The sequence below is a fragment of the Bos javanicus genome, chromosome 17, assembly GCF_032452875.1.
Source record: "Bos javanicus breed banteng chromosome 17, ARS-OSU_banteng_1.0, whole genome shotgun sequence".
Lineage (NCBI taxonomy): Eukaryota > Metazoa > Chordata > Mammalia > Artiodactyla > Bovidae > Bos > Bos javanicus.
The window spans coordinates 18,600,907-18,623,943 of record NC_083884.1 but is presented as its reverse complement, the minus strand read 5'-3'; the positions used below and the strand labels follow the sequence as shown (position 1 = coordinate 18,623,943).

Below are 23,037 nucleotides of genomic sequence, written 5' to 3'. Positions count from 1 at the left end.
AGGTTGAAAGAGAGGGACTGGGAATTGTTTTTGAATTGGCCGAGAAGGTGGTTTGACTCAAGGTACTGCTGCTGCTGCTTGAGGGCTAAAGGCAGAGGTCTGAGCTCAGGGGACGAGAAACAGGTTTGGGAAGCCGCGCCGGATCCAGGTGAAGATCTTTGCTCTTTGATTGACAGCCTGGACCCGCCTGCCTTCCTAATTCCTCTTCCAGAGCAAAGGTCACGCAGCCAGTTTGAACCTCCGTTTTTTTCCCCCCCTCTTCCTTTCTCAGCTCAGATGAACCTATAAGGCAGGTCAGCGTTGCCAAATCAAAAGTCGCTCTTCCCCTAACAGGAACTATTCTGCAAATAGTTCTGTGAACCAGAACATTCCCTGGGAAAGATGGCAGGGAATTCGATATTGCTGGCTGCACTCTCTGTCCTCTCAGCCTGTCAGCAAAGTAAGCGTTCTGAAGTGGGCTGGTGTGTGTGTGTGTGTTACAGGGAGCCGGAGGGTTTGGGTTTGTAAGTGTCCTGGTGTGTGTGTGTGTTACAGTGAAGGGGAGGGTTTGGGTTTGTAAGCGTCCTGGTGTGTGTGTGTGTGTATGTGTGTTACAGGGAGGGGGGAGGGTTTGGGTTTGTAAGTGTCCTGGGGTGTGTGTGTGTGTGTGTTACAGGGAGTGGGGAGGGTTTGGGTTTGTAAGTGTCCTGGGGTGTGTGTGTGTGTGTGTGTGTATGTGTGTTACAGGGAGGGGGGAGGGTTTGGGTTTGTAAGTGTCCTGGTGTGTGTGTGTTACAGGGAGGGGGGGGGGTTTGGGTTTGTAAGTGTCCTGGGGTGTGTGTGTGTGTGTGTGTGTTACAGTGAGGGGGGAGGGTTTGGGTTTGAAAGCTTCCTAGTGTGTGTTTGTGTGTATGTGTGTGCGCTACAGGGAGGGGAGAAGGTTTGGGGTTTGTAAGTGTCCTGGTGTGCATGTGTGTGTGTGTGTGTGTTTGTGTATGTATGTTACAGGGAGCGGGGAGGGTTTGGGTTTGTAAGCGTCCTGGTGTGTGTGTGTGTATGTTGTGTGTTACAGGGAGAGGGGAGGGTTTGGGTTTGTAAGTGTCCTGGGGTGTGGGTGTGTGTGTGTGTGTATGTGTGTTACAGGGAGTGGGGAGGGTTTGGGTTTGTAAGCGTCCTGGCGTGTGTGTGTGTGTGTGTGTTACAGGGAGTGGGGAGGGTTTGGGTTTGTAAGCTTCCTAGTGTGTGTTTGTGTGTATGTGTGTGCACTACAGGGAGGGGAGAGGGTTTGGGGTTTGTAAGTGTCCTGGTGTGCATGTATGTGTGTGTGTGTGTGTTAGAGGGAGTGGGGAGGGTTTGGGTTTGTAAGCGTCCTGGTGTGTGTGTGTGTGTGTGTGTGTGTGTGTGTGTGTGTTACAGGGAGAGGGGAGGGTTTGGGTTTGTAAGCTTCCTAGTGTGTGTTTGTGTGTATGTGTGTGCGCTACAGGGAGGGGAGAGGGTTTGGGGTTTTTAAGTGTCCTGGTGTGCATGTGTGTGTGTGTGTGTGTTAGAGGGAGTGGGGAGGGTTTGCGGTTTGTACTCACTTCCTGATGGCCTGTGGGCTCTGCAGAGCACTCAGGGTCATCAGGAGACAGGCAGAGATTTAGAACATTCTAGGGGTTAGTTCTCCCTAAGTTCTCCCTCTGGGGCCATGGTGGGCCCTCCAAGCCCAGAGAGTCTGCATCATCTGTGGTTACAACCCACAGCCCTCTTTGACTGAACCTGGGCCAAATGGGCTCTAAATATTAATTAGGAGTGTTCCAAAGGGAACATTGTACCTTGCTTGCAAATCATGGCTGTGATTTCTTGAACCCTGTGTTTCCTAAATAAGCTGCCTAGGGCAGGTATGATTATCAGGTACAAAAAAAAAAAAAAGTTCCTGCAAAAATATGAGCTTCAGATTAAGCAATTCATTCTAAATTTTAAAGCGCCTTCCCATTAGGATTATTCAGTATCCTGATCGCCTGGTTGAATAGAGGCTTTTTCTCCTCTGGGGTCACTTTTGCTCAATTCCTATTATTTTAGGCGCGTGCTTCCTTGGCATGCAAATTGGGGGAAAGTGTCTGAGCCTTGGCCGAGCAAGACTTTTTTATCAAGTGCACGTTTGTTAATTTCCCCCAGTGTGCTTGTACCAGGAAATGGGGCGGAGCTGTGGGCTGCTCCGCCCTGGGCACCAGAGGCACACTGGTTTAGGACACAGTCCAGCCTGCACGCACACTCAACGGGAAAACTTGCCAGCAAGTCTGTTTTTGTGAATTTACGAAAACATTATACCTAAGACACACAGTTTGTGGTTTGATTAACCTCTTTTCTGCAGTAAAGTAGAATGCTCATTGCCAACTAAGTATCACTTAGGTCTGAAGCTCCCTGTGCTGACCCTCTGGTTCACATAGAGCCACCCACACGTAGGCACTGTCCACCCCGCGCGTGCCCAGGTCCCAGCCCTGAAGGGGGCACAGGGGCAGGTCCACAGGTGTCCCCAGGCTGACTCAGCCTCTGCCTTCCCCACAGAGGGGCTCCGTTTGCTGGTGGGTGCCAGGGACAGTGTGAATTGCAGTGTGAAGTTCAGGCTGGCTGGGAAGAGGAGACTGGGCCAGTGGTAGTTGGTGGTGGACTGGGAATGTTTAATGACGGTGGACAAGTGAGGGGTGGGAGAGAGAAAAAGGAGGAAGGGAGAGAGGGAGTTGGCATGAAGAACCAGAACTCGTTGCTTAGCAGAAGTCTGGTGTTTATGGAGATGGGACACCGTTGTGCTGTAGTAGAAGCAGCGGAAGGCTTGAAAACAGGCAGACTCACATCCTCTGGTCCAGCCACTTACAAGCTGGGTGCCCTTGGCCAGGAAATCCTGTCCTTCAGTGTCTTCAGCAAAGAGGGCTAGACAGGACACTGGTAGGGAGTGCCCACCAGGGTGCTTGGCCCAGAGTTGGCACTCAGCGTGGTCGTTTCCTTGGCTGCTTCCCCACAGAGAGGAGTTTCTGCTGGATTGAGAGGCAGCAGAAGGAGTCCAGCTGTGGCCGGCAGCGCAGGACAGGAGGTCTTGATTCACTTTCCCCAGCACACATGCGGCCCCCTGGAGAGAGCGAGGGAAGGGAAAAGACAGTCAAAGCCAAAGGAGCTCATTTTCAGTAGCTTTTAATCAACTCATGGGAAGGGGAAGAAACGGAGGTGCTCCAGAAAAAGGGGTGAAATAGCCTTTTCACCCTTGTCATGTTGCTCAGTGACAGCCATGGTCTCTCTGAAGGCCCTGACATGAGACCCCCTGGGACTGGAGCTGGTGCAACGGGGTCCTCCTTCCTGAGGGCAGGCGGGGTTTTTCAACCCCATGGACTGTAACCCGCCAGGCTCCTCTGTCCATGGCATTCTCCTGGCAAGAATACTGGAGTGGGTTGCCATGCTCTCCTCCAGGGGATCTTCCCAACCTAGGGATTGACTTCAGGTCTCCCATATTGCAGGCAGATTCTTTACCTTCTGAGCCATAGGGAAGCGGTTGCTGATAGATAAATCTAGGAGCACACTTCTTTCCTTGTTTCCATTTTACACGTGGAAACAAAGAGCCTTGACTCCTATTTTCTCTGAGGTTTTGGACTGAGTTAAAAGCACCAGTAATAAGGTCCAGGATGGCCAAGTCTCAGTTTTCTCCTCCATAGATAGATTTCCAGCTGATGCCATGAGCCTTGGTCTCTCCAGATTTATGATAGCTTCACAAGGCTTAGCTCAGAGTCGGACACCATTAATGCCCAACCCCACTCTTATTTTTACTCTGCTCTCCTAGACTTCAATGATACGACTACAGTTTGAATGAGAAAGATGCCAGTCCTAAGTGTCGACACACTTAGATGTTCAGCTATAGCTTTAAAATCCTGATCAACCCTTTATTTGAAGGGTTGTCAGGACTTAGAAGCTATAGGGTTATTCTGAGGGGAATGAAGGGGAAGGGGAGTGGCCAGCTGTGAGAGCCTTACTTGACCAGGTCCAATACTTACTGACTTCTTGTTGGAGAGGAGATAGTACCATGTGTCAGGAGGAAACACATGGTCCCTAAGACTGTCACACAGTGAGACACTGAAGCTGCACACTTAGTGTGGAAAAGGAAATTATTTTTAAAACATTAGCAGGTAGGAAAGGGATATTGAGGTACTGAAGTAAGGGAGGCCAGTATAGTGTTGGAGAAAACTAATGAGAAACTGAAATAATCTGGAGGAAATAATCTGAAGAGAAAAAAAGACCCCAGAAGTCAGTTCAGGGGTAAAAAGAGAGAGAGAGAGAGGACAAGAGGTGAGAGCTGTCGACAAGGAGGAAGTGTAGGTCTAAAGGAAAGAGGGTCACAGAACTGATCATCAGAGGCAGGTGATTCCAGGCATCAGGGCTTAATAATCTAATGCATTTTCCATGCAGCAAATGAAGGGTGAGAAAATCAATTATTTCATAATGGGGAAACTGAGTCATTTAGGGAACCATTGTCCCTGTTTTCTTGACCCCCCTCACCTTCCGCCCTCCTCATCTCCAGGCAATTACTGATCTGCTTTATGTCACTGCAAATTCATTTGCATTCCTGAGAATTTTATACAAATAACCTTATACAGTAGTACCTTTTTTGAGGGGGCAGGGTCTTGCCTCTTTCATTCAGCATAATTTTTTTGCTATGAAACATTTAAACATTCATTTGGGGGAATTTGATGCATTACCAGCGTATTACACTTGCGCCATCAAACTTGTAGCTTCATCGACATTAACTGGCTTGTTTTCATGACCTTGCTGAGGAATCAGCTGTTTCTGCAGAGGTTCAAGAGAAAGGCCCTTGGAGACGTGTGTGCAACTTCCTTTTGTATATCCACAAAAGCTTTATTCACTCTGTTAACTTTTTCATCATTCACAGTGTTTATCTCCTTAAGATCTTGGTAACTAGTTTTGCTTTATCTTTACCCTGAAAGCTTTTTGGCTGACTGTGTGGAATACATGCCTGGACTCCTGCTCTCTTAGTTTGTCCTTGACCACTCTCAGATTCTTGTGCAGCTGCTCAAGTTCCAGGTGATGCCGTCTGCACGCGCCTCATTCTGCGTACCTGTTCTGAGATTCACCCATGTTGTTTTGTTTATTACTAGTTCATTACTTTTTATTGTTGAGTGGTATCTTATTGTATGGATATACCACAAATTGTTTATCCACTCACTTGTTGATAGACATTTATGTTAGGGTTCTCCAGAGAAACAGAACCAATAGGGTACACATACACACTCTCACACATCTGTTTTAAAAGATTGGCTCTTATAAGAGTTGGGGCTAGAAAGTCTGAAATTTGCAGGGTCTGTTGCAAGACGGGATATTGCAACAAGAATTGGTGGGGCTAGAAAGTCTGAAATTTGCAGGGTCTGTTGCAAGATGGGATATTGCAACAAGAATTGGTGTTGCTGGGACTTCCTTTGTGATCCAGTAGTTAAGAATCCGTGCTCCAATGCAGGGGACATGGGTTTGATCCCTGGTCGAGGAATTAAGATCCCACATACCGCATGGTGTGGCAGAAAGAAAAAAGGAACTGATATTGCAGTCTTGGTCCAAAGGAAGGCAAAATTCTCTTCCACTGTGGGGGACCTCAAGCTTTTTCCTTAGGGCCTTCAACTGAATGGGTAAGGCCCATGCACAGTAGGCAGGAAAATTTGCTTTATTCAAAGTCTACGGATATAAATGTTCATCACCTCTGAAAAATTATCTTCACAGCAGTATCTGAACTGGTGTTGACCAAACAACTGGGCACCATGGTTAGCCTTGTTGACATATAAAGTTAATTGTCAGCAAGTTGTTCCTGATTTTTAGCTATTACAAATAAAGCTATTGTGAACATTTGTGTACAGGTGTTTCTATGATTTCATTTCTCTTGGGAAAATGTCGAGTCATGGACTGACTGAATCATATGGTCAATATATGTCTAACTAAAAAATTCCAAATGGTTTTCCAAGGTGGTTGTACCATTTTACATTCCTGCCAGTGATGTATGAGAATTTCAGTTGCTTTTGCATCCTCAGCTGTCTGTCTTTTTCAGTTGGTACGATCTGACTTTTTAAATTTTAGACATTTTAATAGGTATGTAGTGCATTTTACTAATAAATGATGATGTGCCACATTTTTAACGTTCATTCCTTTTTACTTGCAGGTTATTTTGCTATGCAGGTAGGAAAGGCGAGATCAAAATACAAAGTTACGCCCCCATCAGTCTCTGGGTCGCCAGATTTTGAGAGAATATTTCGTGCACAGTGAGTAATGTTTTTCCCTTCTGGAATATGGACCTGCCACATACACACAATTCCTAATTAGGGGAAAGATGCGCAGAGAAGATACGCCATTATAACAAGCTACTCTTTACGGCCAAGACCCTTCTCAGGATCCTTGAGGCTTGAAGTAATCAGTGCATGGAGTTTCCACCCACCCATAGTACAAATTCAGAGGATCCATTCATAGAAAAGGCTGGAATCTTGGAGGAGGGACTGCTGTATGTCTCTAAACATGGCACTTTGGTCCAAGAGCCTGGAGGGGTCCCCCTGAGAGTTCAGTAGCCTCATGTTGGATTAGTTATGCTGTCCATTTTCCATCTAAAATCTTTATTTCTTCTTATCCACTTTGAAGCAGAGGCAAGTCAGTATTATCCTCTGCCAACGGACCATTTCCTGAACCCAGAAACCTGTAGTAATAAGGAAGCTATTTCATTGTATTCATAGTGTTTTTTTAAAATCATCTTGCGCTCCTTGTGTTTTCAGATCCACACAGAATGTTCCACCATGACTCTGCCTGATGCAAGATGCCAGGTCTCCCTTTATATTTAATTCCCCCAACCAAGTGCTTTTAAAACTGTTGCATATGTCACCATTTATGCACTGAGTGGCTCTTTTGTTAATACTTCGGGAATTTTCATCTTTGTTCATAACTGAGGTTGGACTATAATTTTTCTTTTTTTTGTATGGTCCTTGCTTATTTTCATATCAAGATTATACTAGTTTCACAGAATGAATGAGAGAATTATTTTCTCAAAGAATTTGAATAAGATTGGAAGAGTGTATTCCTTCAAAGTTGTTAGAATTTGCCTATAAAGTGATCTAGACCTGATTTTTTGTGTGTGTGAAAAAAATTTAAACTATGAGATTTGATTTGTATAATGATAATGGAATTATTCTGGAGAAGGCAATGGCACCCCACTCTAGTACTGTTGCCTGGAAAATCCCATGGATGGAGGAGCCTGGCGGGCTACAGTTCATGGGGCCGCTAAGAGTCGGACACGACTGAGCGACTTCACTTTCACTTTTCACTTTCATGCGTTGGAGAAGAAAATGGCAACCCACTCCAGTGTTCTTGCCTGGAGAATCCCAGGGATGGGGGATTCTCATCTCATAGACGGCAGCACACGACTGAAGCAACTTAGCAGTAGCAGTAATGGAATTATTCAGGCTTTTTATTGCGTCTTGAATCAGTTTGGGTCAGACTAGGCCCTTGAGCTGACAACATTGGTCTCTTGTCCATCAAATTGCTCCAACGAGGATGGTACACACTATTCCCTAGGCTTAAAAATATGATGAATACCACTGGTAGTATAAGAGGTGCACAGACATGCTTACATTTTTTTTTAATCTGGTAATAATGTGTAACATGAGCTCTACCCTGTTAGCAAAACGTTGAGTATATCATACATTACTGTTGACTAAAGGTACAATGGTGTACAACTCTAGATTTCTACTGCTGCTGCTGCTGCTAAGTCGCTTCAGTCGTGTCCGACTCTGTGCGACCCTAGACGGCAGCCCACCAGGCTCCACTGTCCCTGGGATTCTCCAGGCAAGAACACTGGAGTGGGTTGCCATTTCCTTCTCCAATGCATGAAAGGGAAAAGTGAAAGTGAAGTCGCTCAGTTGTGTCCGACCCTCAGCGACCCCATAGACTGCAGCCCACCAGGCTCCTCCGTCCATAGGATTTTCCAGGCAAGAGGACTGGAGTGGGGTGCCATTGCCTTCTCCACTAGAGTTAGTTATTAATCTAACATGGCTGAAATTTTATACCCAAAGTATGATTTTAAATAACATTGAACCACATGATAAGGAAGTCATTTCCATTACCTTTGAATCTTTATATCAAGTGGAGAGTACGGATTTGGTGCTGATATGTCCCACATCCCAAAAGTAATATTTATTTTTTTTAGCAAGGTAATACATGTTTGTAGTCTGAAGATAAAATGAGGTTACAAACCTTATAACAAGAAATAATTCTTCTTACCCCCAATCCATGCACAGACAGCCATTAGCACTCTTTTCTTTTCTTTTTTTTTTTACTACTTTTGGTATTTATTTCCATATTTCTGAATACTATGTGTTCACTGCTATTTATTGACTCAGAAATTTTCAGTTCAGATCAGTCGCTCAGTTGTGTCCAACCCCATGAATCACAGCACGCCAGGCTTCCCTGTCCATCACCAACTCCCGGAGTTCACTCAGACTCACGTCCATCGAGTCAATAATGCCATCCAGCCATCTCATCCTCTGTCGTCCCCTTCTCTTGCCCCCAATCCCTCCCAGCATCATAGTCTTTTCCAATGAGTCAACTCTTCGCATGAGGTGGCCAAAGTATTGGAGTTCCAGCTTTAGCATCATTCCTTCTAAAGAAATCCCAGGAGATCTGAAGATCTCCTTCAGAATGGACTGGTTGGATCTCCTTGCAGTCCAAGGGACTCTCAGGAATCTTCTCCAACACCACAGTTCAAAAGCATCAATTCTTCGGCGCTCAGCTTTCTTCACAGTCCAACTCTCACATCCATACATGACCACAGGAAAAACCATTGCCTTGACTAGACGAACCTTTGTTGGCAAAGTAATGTCTCTGCTTTTGAATATGCTATCTAGGTTGGTCATAACTTTCCTTCCAAGGAGTAAGCATCTTTTAATTTCATGGCTGCAGTCACCATCTTTAGTGATTTTGGAGCCCAGAAAAATAAAGTCTGACACTGTTTCCACTGTTTCCCCATCTATTTCCCATGAAGTGATGGGACCGATGCCATGGTCTTTGTTTTCTGAATGTTGAGCTTTAAGCCAACTTTTTCACTCTCCACTTTCACTTTTATCAAGAGGCTTTTGAGTTCCTCTTCACTTTCTGCCATAAGAGTGGTGTCATCTGCGTATCTGAGGTTACTGATATTTCTCCCGGCAATCTTGATTCCAGCTTGTGTTTCTTCCAGTCCAGTGTTTCTCATGATGTACTCTGCATATAAGTTAAATAAGCAAGGTGACAATATACAGCCTTGACGTACTCCTTTTCCTATTTGGAACCAGTCTGTTGTTCCATGTCCAGTTCTAACTGTTGCTTCCTGACCTGCATACAAATTTCTCAAGAGGCAGATCAGGTGGTCTGGTATTCCCATCTCTTTCAGAATTTCCCACAGTTTATTGTGATCCACACAGTCAAAGGCTTTGGCTTAGTCAATAAAGCAGAAATAGATGTTTTTCTGGTACTCTCTTGCTTTTTCAACGATCTGGTGGATGTTGGCAATTTGATCTCTGGTTCCTTTGCCTTTTCTAAATCCAGCTTGAACATCAGGAAGTTCCCAGTTCACGTACTACTGAAGCCTGGCTTGGAGAATTTTGAGCATTACTTTACTAGCATGTGAGATGAGTGTAATTGTGCGGTAGTTTGAGCATTCTTTGGCATTGCCTTTCTTTGGGATTGGAATGAAAACGGACCTTTTCTAGTGCTGTGGCCACTGCTGAGTTTTCCAAATTTGCTGGCATATTGAATGCAGCACTTTCACAGCATCATCTTTCAGGATTTGAAATAGCTCAACTGGAATTCCATCACCTCCACTAGCTTTGTTCATAGTGATGTTTTCTAAGGCCCACTTGACTTCACATTCCAGGATGTCTGGCTCTAGGTCAATGATCACACCATCGTGATTATCTGGGTCGTGAAGATCTTTTTTGTACAGTTCTTCTGTGTATTCTTGCCACCTCTTCTTAATATCTTCTGCTTCTGTTAGGTCCATACCATTTCTGTCCTTTATCGAGCCCATCTTTGCATGAAATGTTCCCTTGGTATCTCTAATTTTCTTGAAGAGATCTCTAGTCTTTCCCATTCTGTTGTTTTCCTCTATTTCCTTGCATTGATCGCTGAGGAAGGCTTTCTTCTCTCTCCTTGCTATTCTTTGGAACTCTGCATTCAGATGCTTATATCTTTCCTTTTCTCCTTTGCTTTTTGCTTCTCTTCTTTTCACCCCTATTTTAAGGCCTCCCCAGACAGCCATTTTGCTTTTTTGCATTTCTTTTCCATGGGGATGGTCTTGATCCCTGTCTCCTGTACAATGTCACGAACCTCGTTCCATAGCTCATCAGGCACTCTATCTATCAGATCTAGTCCCTTAAATCTATTTCTCACTTCCACTGTATAATTATAGGGGATTTGATTTAGGTCATACCTGAATGGTCTAGTGGTTTTCCCTACTTTCTTCAATTTAAGTCTGAATTTGGCAATAAGGAGTTCATGGTCTGAGCCACAGTCAGCTCCTGGTCTTGTTTTTGCTGACTGTATAGAGCTTCTCCATCGCTGGCTGCAAAGAATATAATCAGTCTGATTTTGATGTTGACCATCTGGTGATGTCCATGTATAGAGTCTTCTCTTGTGTTGTTGGAAGAGGGTGTTTGTCATGACCAGTACATTTTCTTGGCAAAACTCTATTAGTCTTTGCCCTGCTTCATTGCATATTCCAAGGCCAACTTTGCCTGTTACTTCAGGTGTTTCCTGACTTCCTACTTTTGCATTCCAGTCCCCTATAATGAAAAGGACATCTATTTGGGGTGTTAGTTCTAAAAGGTCTTGTAGGTCTTCATAGAACTATTCAACTTCAGCTTCTTCAGTGTTACTGGTTGGGGCATAGACTTGGATTACTGTGATATTGAATGGTTTGCCTTGGAAACGAACAGAGATCATTCTGTCGTTTTTGTCAGAAATTTTAGATATTATCAATTGACTTCCTTTTATGGAAGAAAAAATTCCATGCTCCTCTGATTCTTCTTTTCCTCACCTCATCCTTTCTGTAAAGTTATATCACTTCATCGAGTTAAATCCATAGTCAATGTTTATGTTATTGTGATTAAGTAGATAATGTTCAAAGCTGAATCAAGTAGTTTACTATGATTACCTTTCCTTCTTGTGTAGTTTTTTGTTTATGTGGGGTTAATATTTGCCTCTTTATTTGCTTGCTTAGTTTCATCTTCATATCTTTAGCAGAGCTGAAAATCCTCTAATACATTTAAATACATCAAGTAAGCTAGTAATACCTTGGAGTGGTTGGGTTTTTTTTTTGTTTTTGTTTTTTTTTTTGAGTCATTTGTGCTTGAATCTGTGCTTGGAGTCATTTCTGCTTGAATCTTCCATTTTTCTGCTCCAATCTGGAGGTTACACTTTAGGTCTGTTACGTAGCTGTCACCCCAGGATTTCCTGTCATTGTCCTAGGAACTTCCCTTGTACTCTACTGATTTGGGGGCTTCCCAGGTGGCACTAGTGGTAAAGAACCCGCCTGCCAATGCAAGAGACGTTAGAGACACTGGTTCTGTCCCTGGGTTGGGAAAATCCCCTGGAGGAGGGCATGGCAACCCACTCTAGTGTTCTTGCCTAGAGAATCCCACGGACACAGGAGCCTGGCGGGCTACAGTCCGTAGACTCGCAAAGAGTCAGACACGACTAAAGTGACTTAGCATGCACACTACTGATTTGGATCCCCCGTTTCCTGGATTTCCTATTAGGCTATTTATCTTTTATTTCTCATTTTGGTGGAGTATACCCTTTAGGCACTTTCTGAGAGAAGGGAAATGGTAGGTCTTGACATTTCTGAATATGCTTTTATTCTGCCTCATAGTTGATTGATGACTTTGTTAGGCATATATTTCTATGTTAAAAATCCTTACCTTAAAAAAAAAAATCCTTACCCTCAGAATTTCAAAAACCTTGTTTCACTGTTATCTGATTTCCATGGCTGTTGTTGAGGTGCTCTGTGCTGTTCTGATCCTTTGTTTGGAAACTGTAGAAGCTTGAAGGTCTTGGCCTGATCCCTGTCCTGAGAGGTTATGGTGCTGTGCTGACTCAGCCAGAGGTATTTTTCTTCACAGTTGGTTGCTCAGTCATGTCTGACTCTTTGTGACCCCATGGACTGTAGCCCTTAAGGCTCCTCTGTCCATGGAATTCTCTAGGCAAGAATACTGAAGTGGGTTGCCATTCCCTTCTCCAGAGGATCTTCCTGAACCAGGGATCGAACCCCAGTCTCCCATGTTGCAGGCAGATAATTTACCAACTGAGCCACTAGGAAAGCCCTTATACTGAACCCTAGAGGAGACTCTTCGTAGCCTGAAAACTCATGCCCTTCTGTTCTTGAATATTCTTTAATATTATTTACCCCTAAATTTTGTCATCTTTTCCCATTCTTTCATTCTTAAAATATATATAAGTTGTAAGTTGACCTCCTGGACTGTTCCTTTAGTTTTCTTTTATCTTGAGGTTGTCATCTTCTTGTGCTTTTATTCTTTCTGGGAATTTCTCGAACTTCCAACTCTTATTTGATTTCAAAAAAAATTCAGATATGAATTTAATTCTTAAGGATTAATTTTTATCCTTTGACCTTTAGTTCTTGTTGTTATTGCAGTTACATCATTCCTTTCTTGTTTCATAGATGCAGTTTATTCTCTTATATCTGAGGATTTTAATGATATTGTTTAAAAAAGTTTTCCTTTATCATTACTGTTTCTTCCAAGTTCCTTCTTATTTGTCTATTTTGGCTGTTGTCTTTAATTTTTATTTGTTATTCACTCATTAAGTATCTTTCAAGCACCTCTATGTATTAGGTACTGTTTTAGTAGCTTGGGATATGATACTTAGACAAAGATCCTTGCCCTTCTGAAGTTTACCTTATAGCCAAGGAAGACAGAAAATAAACAATTAAGAGATAGTAACTTAAGAAAAGAATATATTGTGCAAGAGAGTGGTAAGTGTTAAGAAATACAAGAAAAAGCATCGCATGGACACATGGGTGTGGGTTGCTGGGGTGGGTTGCAATTTGAATAGGGTGGACAGTGTAGACCCGACTGATAAGGTGGCACTTGAGCAAAGACTTAAGCACATGAAGGAGTTAGCCATGTTAACATGTAGGGAAGATGCTTTTGAGACAGAAGAAATAGCCAATGCAAAGCCTCTAAGTGGGAATGTGTCTGGTGGGTTAGCAAGGAAGTTAGTGCGGCTGAGAGAGGGAGGCAGCAGAGAGTGGTCAGAGGGAAAGCCAGAGAGGTGATGGATGGCCAGGCCAGGCATCCACTGAAGGCCAGTGCTAGGACTTTGGCTTTTTTAAGTGAAGTGGAAAGTCACTACAGGGTTTTAAGCAGAAGACTAACTTATATTTTAAAAGGATCTCTTTGTTTTGCCAAGACTATCTCAGGCATTGGTAGATGCAGGAAATTCAGTTAGGAAGCTACTGCAAAGATTCAGGCAAAGGGTGACAGTGACTTGAATCAGGAAGATAGAGTAGAGATGATGAGATATGACAGATGCTGGGTATATTTTGAGGGTAGAGCCAATAGGATTTCCTGAAATGACAAATATGGAGTGTGAGAAGAGTCAAGAGCAGCTTTCAGAGTTTTGGCCTGAGCATCCTAAAGGATGGACTTGTGATGAACTAAGAGAGAGAGGGCTGCAGGAGGAGCTGTTTTGGGGGAAACACCAGATGAGACTTAACGAGGCAGCCGTAGAGAGGCGTTAGACGTAATGCTCTACTAAGCTGTATGGGTCATTTGTTATTGCGTCATCAACTGGCTAATACACTGTTGCTTACACATCCAAGCAGACATAGAGAGTAGATAGTTGGACATACCAATCTGCATTGTAGCATATAAATTCAGGAGTCATTGGCACATGAAGATGATTTCAAATCAGGACACTGGATGACATCTTTAAGGGAGTGGGTGTAGATAATGAAGAGGAGAGGACCAAGGACTGAACCTGGTGTGCTCTGGCCTGATGAGGCCAAGAAAACAAGGGTCCAGCCAAGTGATCCAAGCAAAAGAGATCCTAGAGGCCTTACTCAAATGTCAGGTCACTCTTGACTGGCTGTCAATGCAATTCAGTTCACTTGGGAGTGAGCTGGAGGCTCTGTGTGCATGGGCAGGGCTTACTGAGTGTGCAGCTTCACTAAAGGGTGACGGGTCACGAGGCAGCTTTCTTCTTGGGGGGAACCCCAGATGTCAGTATCTGTAGGTCATCTTTATGGGACCATTTATTTTCTCTTAGGAAGAAAACCCTTAACCTTCCTTAGGGGTAGGAGGGACTACGGGGTGACAGGGGAGGGTGGGTATAATCGGCTTGCCTGCTAGCAGTCTGACAGTGTGGCTGGTGAAGGAAGGACACTTCTTCCATGGTACAGTATATGAATTTGCATCATGATCAACACAGAGCTTCATCCCCACCTTCCGCTGTTCCTGGGAATGCCCGGAGAATCCCTGGTTCAGTTTCTCCAGGCAATAATCTTCCCAAATCCTGCAAAAGATTAAGGGCAAGAGGAGAAGGGGACAACAGAGGATCAGATGGTTGGATGGCATCAGTGACTCAATGGACGTGAGTTTGAGCAAACTCCGGGAGATGGTGGAGGACAGGGAAGCCTGTTGTGCTGCAGTCCATGCGGTCACAAAGAGTCAGATGCAACTTAGCGACTGAACAACAACTCCTGTGATGGAGCAGTGGGGGTGGGTCTCAGGTGGAGGGGAACCGAAGCCCACCTTCTACAGTCTTTCAGCCAGTTCTTCTGTTTTGGCCTTTGACCTCCAAGGGACGTGGGCCCCACTTCCTGAGCCTCTGGGATCCTGGGACAAAGATTATCTCAGTCCTCATTGGTTCTTTCTCCTGCAGGCTCTTAGTTCACTTTCTACACCAGCCCACTCAGCTGCTCTTCCCTTCATGCTGGTTTTCCTTCAGAAATGTGCTACCATCTTTCTTCCACTGCTGTGTTTGCTCCCATGCTCCCTATTCTTGAAGATTTTATATCTGTTTTTTGATTCCTTAATTGGCATGTTAGTGAGGTTTCAGGAGGGAGAAGAAATAAACATGGGTTCAGTCTGCCATTTTAGCAGGAAGTCCTCATGACGTGTTCCTGACCCCTTCTGGACAGCCATTTCCCCCACTCAGCAGAAAAAGGGTCTTATGCTCAGTCAGTCAGTTCAGTCACTCGGTCGTGTCCAACTCTTTGTGACCCCATGGACTGCAGCACGCCAGGCTTCCCTGTCCATCACCAACTCCCAGAACCTACTCAAACTCACGTCAATCATGTTGGTGATGCCATCCAACCATCTCATCCTCTGTCATCCCCTTCTCCTCCCGCCTTCAATCTTTCCCAGCATAGGGTCTTTTCCAGTGAGTTGGTTTTTCGCATCAGGTGGCCAAATTATTGGAGTTTCAGCTTTAGCTTCCAATGAATATTCAGGACTTCCAATGAATATTCAGGACTGAGTTCCTTTAGGATTGACTGGCCGGATCTCCTTGCTGTCTAAGGGACTCTCAAGGGTCTTCTCCAACACCACAGTTCAAAAGCATCAATTCTTCAGCGCTCAGCTTTCTTTATAGTCCAACTCTCACGTCCATACATGACTACTGGAAAGACCACAGCTTTGACTAGATGGACCTTTGTTGGCAAAGCAATGTCTCTGCTTCTTAATCTGCTGCCTAGGTTGGTCATAGCTTTTCTTCCAAGGAGCAAGCGTCTTTTAATTTCATGGCTGCAGTCACCATCTGCAGTGATTTTGGAGCCCAAAAAACAAAGTCTGCCACTGTTTCCACTGTTTCCCCATCTATTTGCCATGAAGTGATGGGCTCAGGTGCCATGATCTTTGTTTTCTGAATGTTGAGCTTTAAGCCAACTTTTTCACTCTCCTCTTTTACTTTCATCAAGAGGCTCTTTAGTTCTTCGCTTTCTGCCATAAGGGTCGTATCATCTGAATATCTGAGGTTATTGATATTTTTCCTGGTGATCTTGATTCCAGGTTGTGCTTCATCCAGCCTGGCATTTCGCATGATGTACTCTGCATATAAGTTAAATACGCAGGGTGACAATATACAGCCTTGATGTACTGCTTTCTCTATTTGGAATCAGTCCGTTGTTCCACGTCCAGTTCTAACTGTTGCTTCTTGACCTGCGTACAGATTTCTCAGGAGGCAGGTCAGGTGGTCTGGTATTCCCATCTCTTTCAGAATTTCCCGCAGTTTGTTATGATCCACCCAGTCAAAGGCTTTGGCATAGTCAATAAAGCAGAAATAGATGTTTTTCTGGAACTCTCTTGCTTTTTCGATGATCCAACGGATGTTGGCAATTTGATCTCTGGTTCCTTTGCCTTTTCTAAATCCAGCTTGAGCATCTGGAAGTTCACAGTTCACGTATTGTTGAAACCTGGCTTGGAGAATTTTGAGCATGCTTTGCTAGCATGTGAGATGAGTGCAATTATGCAGTAGTCTGAACATTCTTTGGCATTGCCTTTCTTTGGGATTGGAATGAAAACTGACCTTTTCCAGTCCTGTGGCCACTGCTGAGTTTTCCAGATTTGCTGGCCTATTGACTGCAGCAGTTTCACAGCATCATCTTTCAGGATTTGGTATAGCTCAACTGGAATTCCATCACCTCCACTAGCTTTGTTTGTAGTGATGCTTCCTAAGGCCCACTTGACTTTGCATTCCAGGATGTCTGGCTCTAGGTGAGTGATCACACCACTGTGGTTATCTGGGTCATGAAGATCTTTTTTGTACACTTCTTCTGTGTATTTTGGCAATCCACTCCAGCACTCTTGCCAGGAAAATCCCAAGGACGGAGGAGCCTGGTAGGCTGCAGTCCATGGGGTCGCAAAGAGTCGGACACGACTGAGCGACTTCACTTTCACTTTCACTTTCTGTGTATTCTTGCCACCTCTTCTTAGTATCTTCTGCTTCTGTTAGGTCCATACCATTTCCATCCTTTATTGTGCTTATCTTTGCATGAAATGTTCCCTTGGTATCTCTCAGTTTCTTGAAGAGATCTCCAGTCTTTCCCATTCTATTGTTTTCCTCTGTTTCTTTGCATTGATTACTGAGGAAGGCTTTCTTATCTCTCCTTGCAATTCTTTGGAACTCTGCATTCAGATGCTTATATCTTTCCTTTTCTCCTTTGCCTTTAGCTTCTCTTCTTTTCTCGGCTATTTGTAAGGTCTCGTCAGACAACTGTTTTGCCTTTTTGCATTTCTTTTTCTTGGGGATGGTCTTGATCACTGCCTCCTGTACAGTGTTACAAACCTCCATCCATAGTTCATCAGGCACTCTGTCTATCAGACCTAATCCCTTGAATCTATTTCTCACTTCCACTGTATAATCGTAAGGGGTTTGATTTAGGTCATACCTGAATGGTCTAGTGGTTTTCCCTACTTTCTTCAATTTGTCTGAATTTTGCAATAAGGAGTTCATGATCTGAGCCACAGTGAGCTCGTGGCCTTGTTTTTGCTGACTGTATAGAGCTTCTCCATCTTTGGTTGCAAAGAATGTAATCAATCTGATTTGGGGATTGACCATCGGTGATGTCCATGTGTAGAGTCTTCTCTTGTGTTGTGTCTTCTCTTGTGTGAAGAGGATGTTTGCTATGACCAGTGCATTCTCTTGGCAAAACTCTGTTAGCCTCTGACCTGCTTCATTTTGTACTCCAAGACCAAATTTTCCTGTTACTCCAGGAAGCTCTTGACTTCCTACTTTTGCATTCCAGTCCCCTATAATGAAGTGGATATCTTTTTTGGGTGTTAGTTCTAGAAGGCCTTGTAGGTCTTCATAGACCTACCTTCATAGACCTTCATAGCTGAACATAGGTGTTCAGCTTCAGCTTCTTCGTCATTACTTGTCGCGGCCTAGACTTGGTTTACTGTGATATTGAATGGTTTGCCCTGGACATGGATAGAGATCATCCTGTCATTTTTGAGACTGCATCCAAGTACTGTATTTTGGACTCTTTTGTTGACTATGATGGCTACTCCATTTCTTCGAAGGGATTCTTGCCTACTACTACAGTAGTAGATATAATGGTCATCTGAGTCAAATTCACCCATTCCAGTCCATTTTAGTTCACTGATTCCTAAAATGTCAATGTTCACTCGTGCCATCTCCTGCTTGACTACTTCCAATTTGCCTTGATTCATGGACCCAGTATTGCTCTTTATAGCATCAGACTTTACTTTCATCACTTGTCACATCCACAACTGGGTGTTGTTTTTGCTTTGGTTCTGTCTCTTCATTCTTTCTGGAGTTATTTTTCCACTCTTCTCCAGTAGCATATTGGGTACCTACCAACCTGGGGAGTTCATCTTTCAGTGTCATATCTTTTTGCCTTTTCATACTGTTCATGGGGTTCTCAAGCAGTTAACAGCATCTAGTGAGAATCCGACAACTTTTAATTTTCATACAATTACTTATTATTTCATACTTAATTTGTTTTTATACTTATCTTTTATTTATAAAGTGGTGTTCTTACATCACTATCACAAATGGGAACGATTTAATTTTTTCCTCATTTGTTTGAGTAAAAATGTTGAGAAGTATGGCAGAAACCAACATATTGTAAAGCAGTTTTCCTTCAATTAAAAATAAATAAATTTTTAAAAGTTGATTCATAGAAAAATAGTGAGTATAGTAGTAGTGGTTTAGTCGCTAAGTCGTGTCCAGTTCTTGCAACCCCATGGACTGTAGCCCACCAGGCTCCTCTCTCCATGGGATTCTCCAGGCAAGAATACTGCAGTGGGTTGCCATTTCCTTCTCCGGGGGATCTTCCCAACCCAGGGATTAAACCCAGGTCTCCTGCATTGCAGCCAGTCTCTTGCATTACAGGTGGGTTCTTTACCAACTGAGCCACCAGGGAAGCTGGTAAGAGAATATGGATAGGCTAAATTTTTGACAGTAATATATTAATGTTTGAATTTTGGGAGATACTATTTATAAAATGATCAAGGGAGGAAATTCTGCATCTTCCCACTTTGTCTTTCATGATCTGAGAACTTCCTGTTGGTGTTGGATTTTCAGCAGGTTAAATTCTTGGGCCAATTCTGGTTCTATGTTTGTTCACACAGTTTTCACAAATTTGATTTTCTCCCTTGAAGGTCTCATGGCCTCGTCAGTAACAGAAATGCTGCCTTTCTCCCACTCTTCCTCTTGCTGCTTTGCCCTAAGTGTAGCCAAGAAGAATTATGACTAAGTCTTTCTTTGAGTGGACCTTGACAACATCTCATAGCAACTACTCTGACTGCCCCTGAAGTGCCTGTTTCCTGTCCGAGGGTCACCTCAGATTGAATATTTGTCAAGTAGAGATGATTATTATGGAGCCAGTTTACCCGAGTCGCTCGACCAGTTACTAACCCCTTCTCTAGAGACCCCCTTCATTTCCTCTTCCCTTCCTCTAGGGAGGGCCTTCGGGGTGACTCTAGAATCTTGCAGCCTTTTGCCAGAATACATTCTTTGAAATTGTGAAAATAGCAACTATAATTTCACCAAGGGCCATTTCTTCATGTTATTGCTAAGCTTAGAAAAGTCTTTCTAGTCTAATTTGAGCACCTTGATCCCTTTAGATTAAAGGCTTTTCTAAATCTAAAAAGTAGATCCAAATAATAAATTAATCTTGTAATTTAAATATATTTCCTCTGATTCTATCCTCACTGGAAGAGAAGAACAGCTGCTGATGACCTCATTCTTTTTCATACACTCAAGGATCATTATTAAATGTCTTTCATCTTCTATATTTTGAAGCTAGGTAGCACAAATTCAGCTTTTTTTCAATCATTAAAAAATTTGGTTGTTCTCTTTAGACTGAAAAAATTTCCATATTGTTTCTAAACCTGGAGCCTAGGAACGTATGTAGTATTCCAGCAATGATTCCATCAGTTCAGCATAAGGTGGAAGAATTACCTCTTACTTCCATCTTATATATACCACTATTTGCTTAAATGCTGAATTATTCAGTTCCTATTCCCAGATTAACTGGCCATAAGACAAGAGTAAACCCAATCATCATGAACCTGAGAATTCTTTAGAAATATTATTCTTTTTATACTCTGTTACAGTTCTGTCTTTTTTTTTTTTTTGCCATTTTATTAACTTCTTGTAGTCACTTTGAATTCTAATCCTGAAATTTAGAAACTAAAATTATTGACTGTAATGCTTGTCTAAAAACCATGGGAAAAAGGAAAATCACAAAATAGTAATTTTTCAAATATTCTATAACAATAAGATTTTAGTAATGAGTCAGCTCTTTGGTAGGAATGACAAAAATGATACATAATAGGCAATAAACACACTTCCATCCTCCTTAGAAGTGTACTGATCTTAGACATTAGCTGAAAGCACAAGCTGTACTTATCCACTGAGTTAGAAAGGGCTCGAGATCTCCGAGATTAGAGAATGACTACATGAGGAGCTTTTCAAACTCCATCCTCCTCTAAAGCCTACCTGTATTTGTCACCAGGGGCCATGGTAAAACAAAATGCCACAGCCTGGGTGGCTTCAGTAACAAGTATTTAGTTTTTACAGTGATGGAGGCTGCACGTCTAAGATTGAGGGTCTGGCTGCTTCTGTTTCTGCTGAGAGCTTTCTTCTTTTGGCTTGATGTGTCCTCACATGGCCTTTCTTTATTAGAGAGAGCGAGTGAGAGGGAGAGAGTCTGCTGGTGTCAGAGAGCTCTCTGGTGTTTCTTCTTATAAGGACAGCAATCCCATTGAATCAGGATGCCCCCTTTTGGACCTCATTTAACTTTAATTACTTTCTTACTTCAAATACAGCACCCTAGGGGTTTAGAGCTTCAGCATGTAATCTTTGGAAAGACACAAACATTTAGTCCATACTACCAGCAGACAAACAGCTTCTGTCCCACAAGCTGGGTGATTCTCAGGCAGTCAGAGGAAGAGAAAGTGAAAGCTGCTCAGTCATGTCCGACTCTTTGTGACCCCATGGATTATACAGTCCATGGAATTTTCCAGGCCAGAATACTGTGGGTAGCCTTTCCCTTCTCCAGGGGATCTTCCCAACCCAAGGATCAAACCCTTGTCTCCCTCATAGCAGGCCGATTCTTTACCAGCTGAGCCACAAGGGAAGCCCCAAGGGATAAGCGGCAGCTAGAGTTTGGTTGAAATGCAAGCCTCACCTCCGCATCTCCCCATGCTGTTCCTTGGCAGCAGCAGCACTGAAGGGATGGTAGGATTCATGCCCTGCTTCCATCAGCAACAGTCTCCCTCTGGGGTCCCCGTATCAACAGTTACTTGACAAGGGACAATTTAGATAGTTATAGGTCTAGATAAAAAGATATCTCTGACAACCTCTCATTCCCAAATCTTTTCTGAGCATATGGACCTGTTGCTGTGGTCAAAAGCCAGCAGATCAAGGCTGCTACTGCTGCTGCTGCTCAGTCGCTTCAGTCGTGTCTGACTCTGTGCAACCCCATAGACGGCAGCCCACCAGGCTCCCCTGTCCCTGGGATTCTCCAGGTAAGAACACTGGAGTGGGTTGCCATTTCCTTCTCCAATGCATGAAAGTGAAAAGTGAAAGTGAAGTCATTCAGTCATATCCGACTCTTAGCGACCCCACGGACTGTACAAGAGTACTGGGGTGGGGTGCCATTGCCAGGCTGGATCATCTATTAATAGTGCAAGTAGCTTATGGCAGTGTGCAACCTACTGAAGTTTCAGAACAAGTCATCAAAACGAAAGAAGGATAAAGAGGAGCAGCAAAAATCTTGAAGGAGGGAAGCTGCCTTTAAGTTGCCTTGTCTGCCTTTTATTTTTTAAAATAAAAATACTTTAAGCATAAGGGCTTCCCTTGTGACTCAGATGGTAAAGAATCTGCCCACAATGTGGGGGACCTGGGTTTGCTCCCTGAGTTGGGAAGATCCCCTAGAGAAGGGCATGGCAACCCACTCCAGTATGCTTGTCTGGACAATCCCACGGATAGAGGAGCCTGGTGGGCTACAGTCCACAGGGTTGCAGAGTCAGGCACGACTGAGTGACTAAGACACACACATTGTAAGCACGGAATTAGCAATGTTCTCTTGACTGTTCAAGTTTTCCCCTTTGCAAATGGTTCAGATTTTTCTAGGAACAAGTTTGTCATAGGCAAAGATTCACATTGAGTGTTCATGAGAAATCTCTCAAACAGTAGAAATATTCAGAAGTGTTTGAGGCCAGAGATTTCCCAAGTGATGTATATACACTGAGGGGGCGCAGTAAGGGATCTGCTGTGGGAGTGAGGAAAATATTGGAGCTCCTATTTGTATTTGCTCTTAAAATACCATCTTTTAATTTCTATGTGTTTTATAATGTGTGTGATACTCTTTTCCAGTCGAATGTATTAGCTGTGCTGGTGGATCAGTCCCATATTCCCAGTGGTTTAATGTAATGGAACTTTATGTCTTGCTCACTGTCAAAGCCTCCATGGGTGTTCCTGGTTGGGTGGCTTTGCACATGGTCATTTAGGCGCCAAGGCTTCTTCCATCCAAGGGTTTTGTCTCTGTCCAGGTGCTCAAGAGTTCTCTCCCTTCAACCAGTGTGTGGGGCAAGGGGGCTTGGCATACCATCTACTTGGCCATCTGGCTCAGGAGTGATATATTTTATTTTAATTTCTTTCCATTGGCAAGAAGTGGCCCCATCAAAATCCCAGGAAGCTGGAAAGTGTATCCTTGACCAGGCAGCTACCACATAGCACCAACGTTGTACCATCCTTGTTGTCAGCCAGCGCTCTCTGCTCTTGCAGGACATGTGGATATTTTTATTTGATCAGGGTTGTGCAGTTTGAAAAAGTCAGAGACTGGGGTTTTAGGCACTGTGCCAGAACCAAATATGTGGTGAGCTTTGTAGTAACTACACATGATGATGGAGACAGGGCCCAAACAGTCCTTACTTCAGATCTATGTTCATTGTTCCCAGCCCTTGGGTCCAGGCAGCGATCTGCAGTGGTCATGTGTCCTGAGGTCCCAGGTCCAGAACCCCTTGG

General features: G+C 43.7%; 1 protein-coding gene and 1 pseudogene across 3 annotated transcripts in view; one reads left to right on the top strand and one right to left on the bottom strand.

Moving 5' to 3' along the window:
- The first annotated feature begins 229 nt into the window (after positions 1–229).
- Positions 230–23,037, top strand: part of MGST2 (microsomal glutathione S-transferase 2) — a 37,451-nt gene continuing 14,643 nt past the window's right edge. Inside the window, exons 1-2 of one of the 3 annotated variants that reach the window (XM_061384152.1) lie at positions 230–439; positions 6,164–6,263. In XM_061384152.1, the coding sequence (XP_061240136.1) occupies positions 382–439; positions 6,164–6,263 (158 nt within the window). In that variant the 5' untranslated portion in view covers positions 230–381. The remainder of the gene's footprint in view (positions 440–6,163; positions 6,264–23,037) is intronic. The other 2 variants (XM_061384153.1, XR_009730274.1) reach the window with 2 other exon arrangements.
- On the bottom strand, positions 4,306–5,770 carry LOC133229245 (ribosomal biogenesis factor-like; annotated as a pseudogene).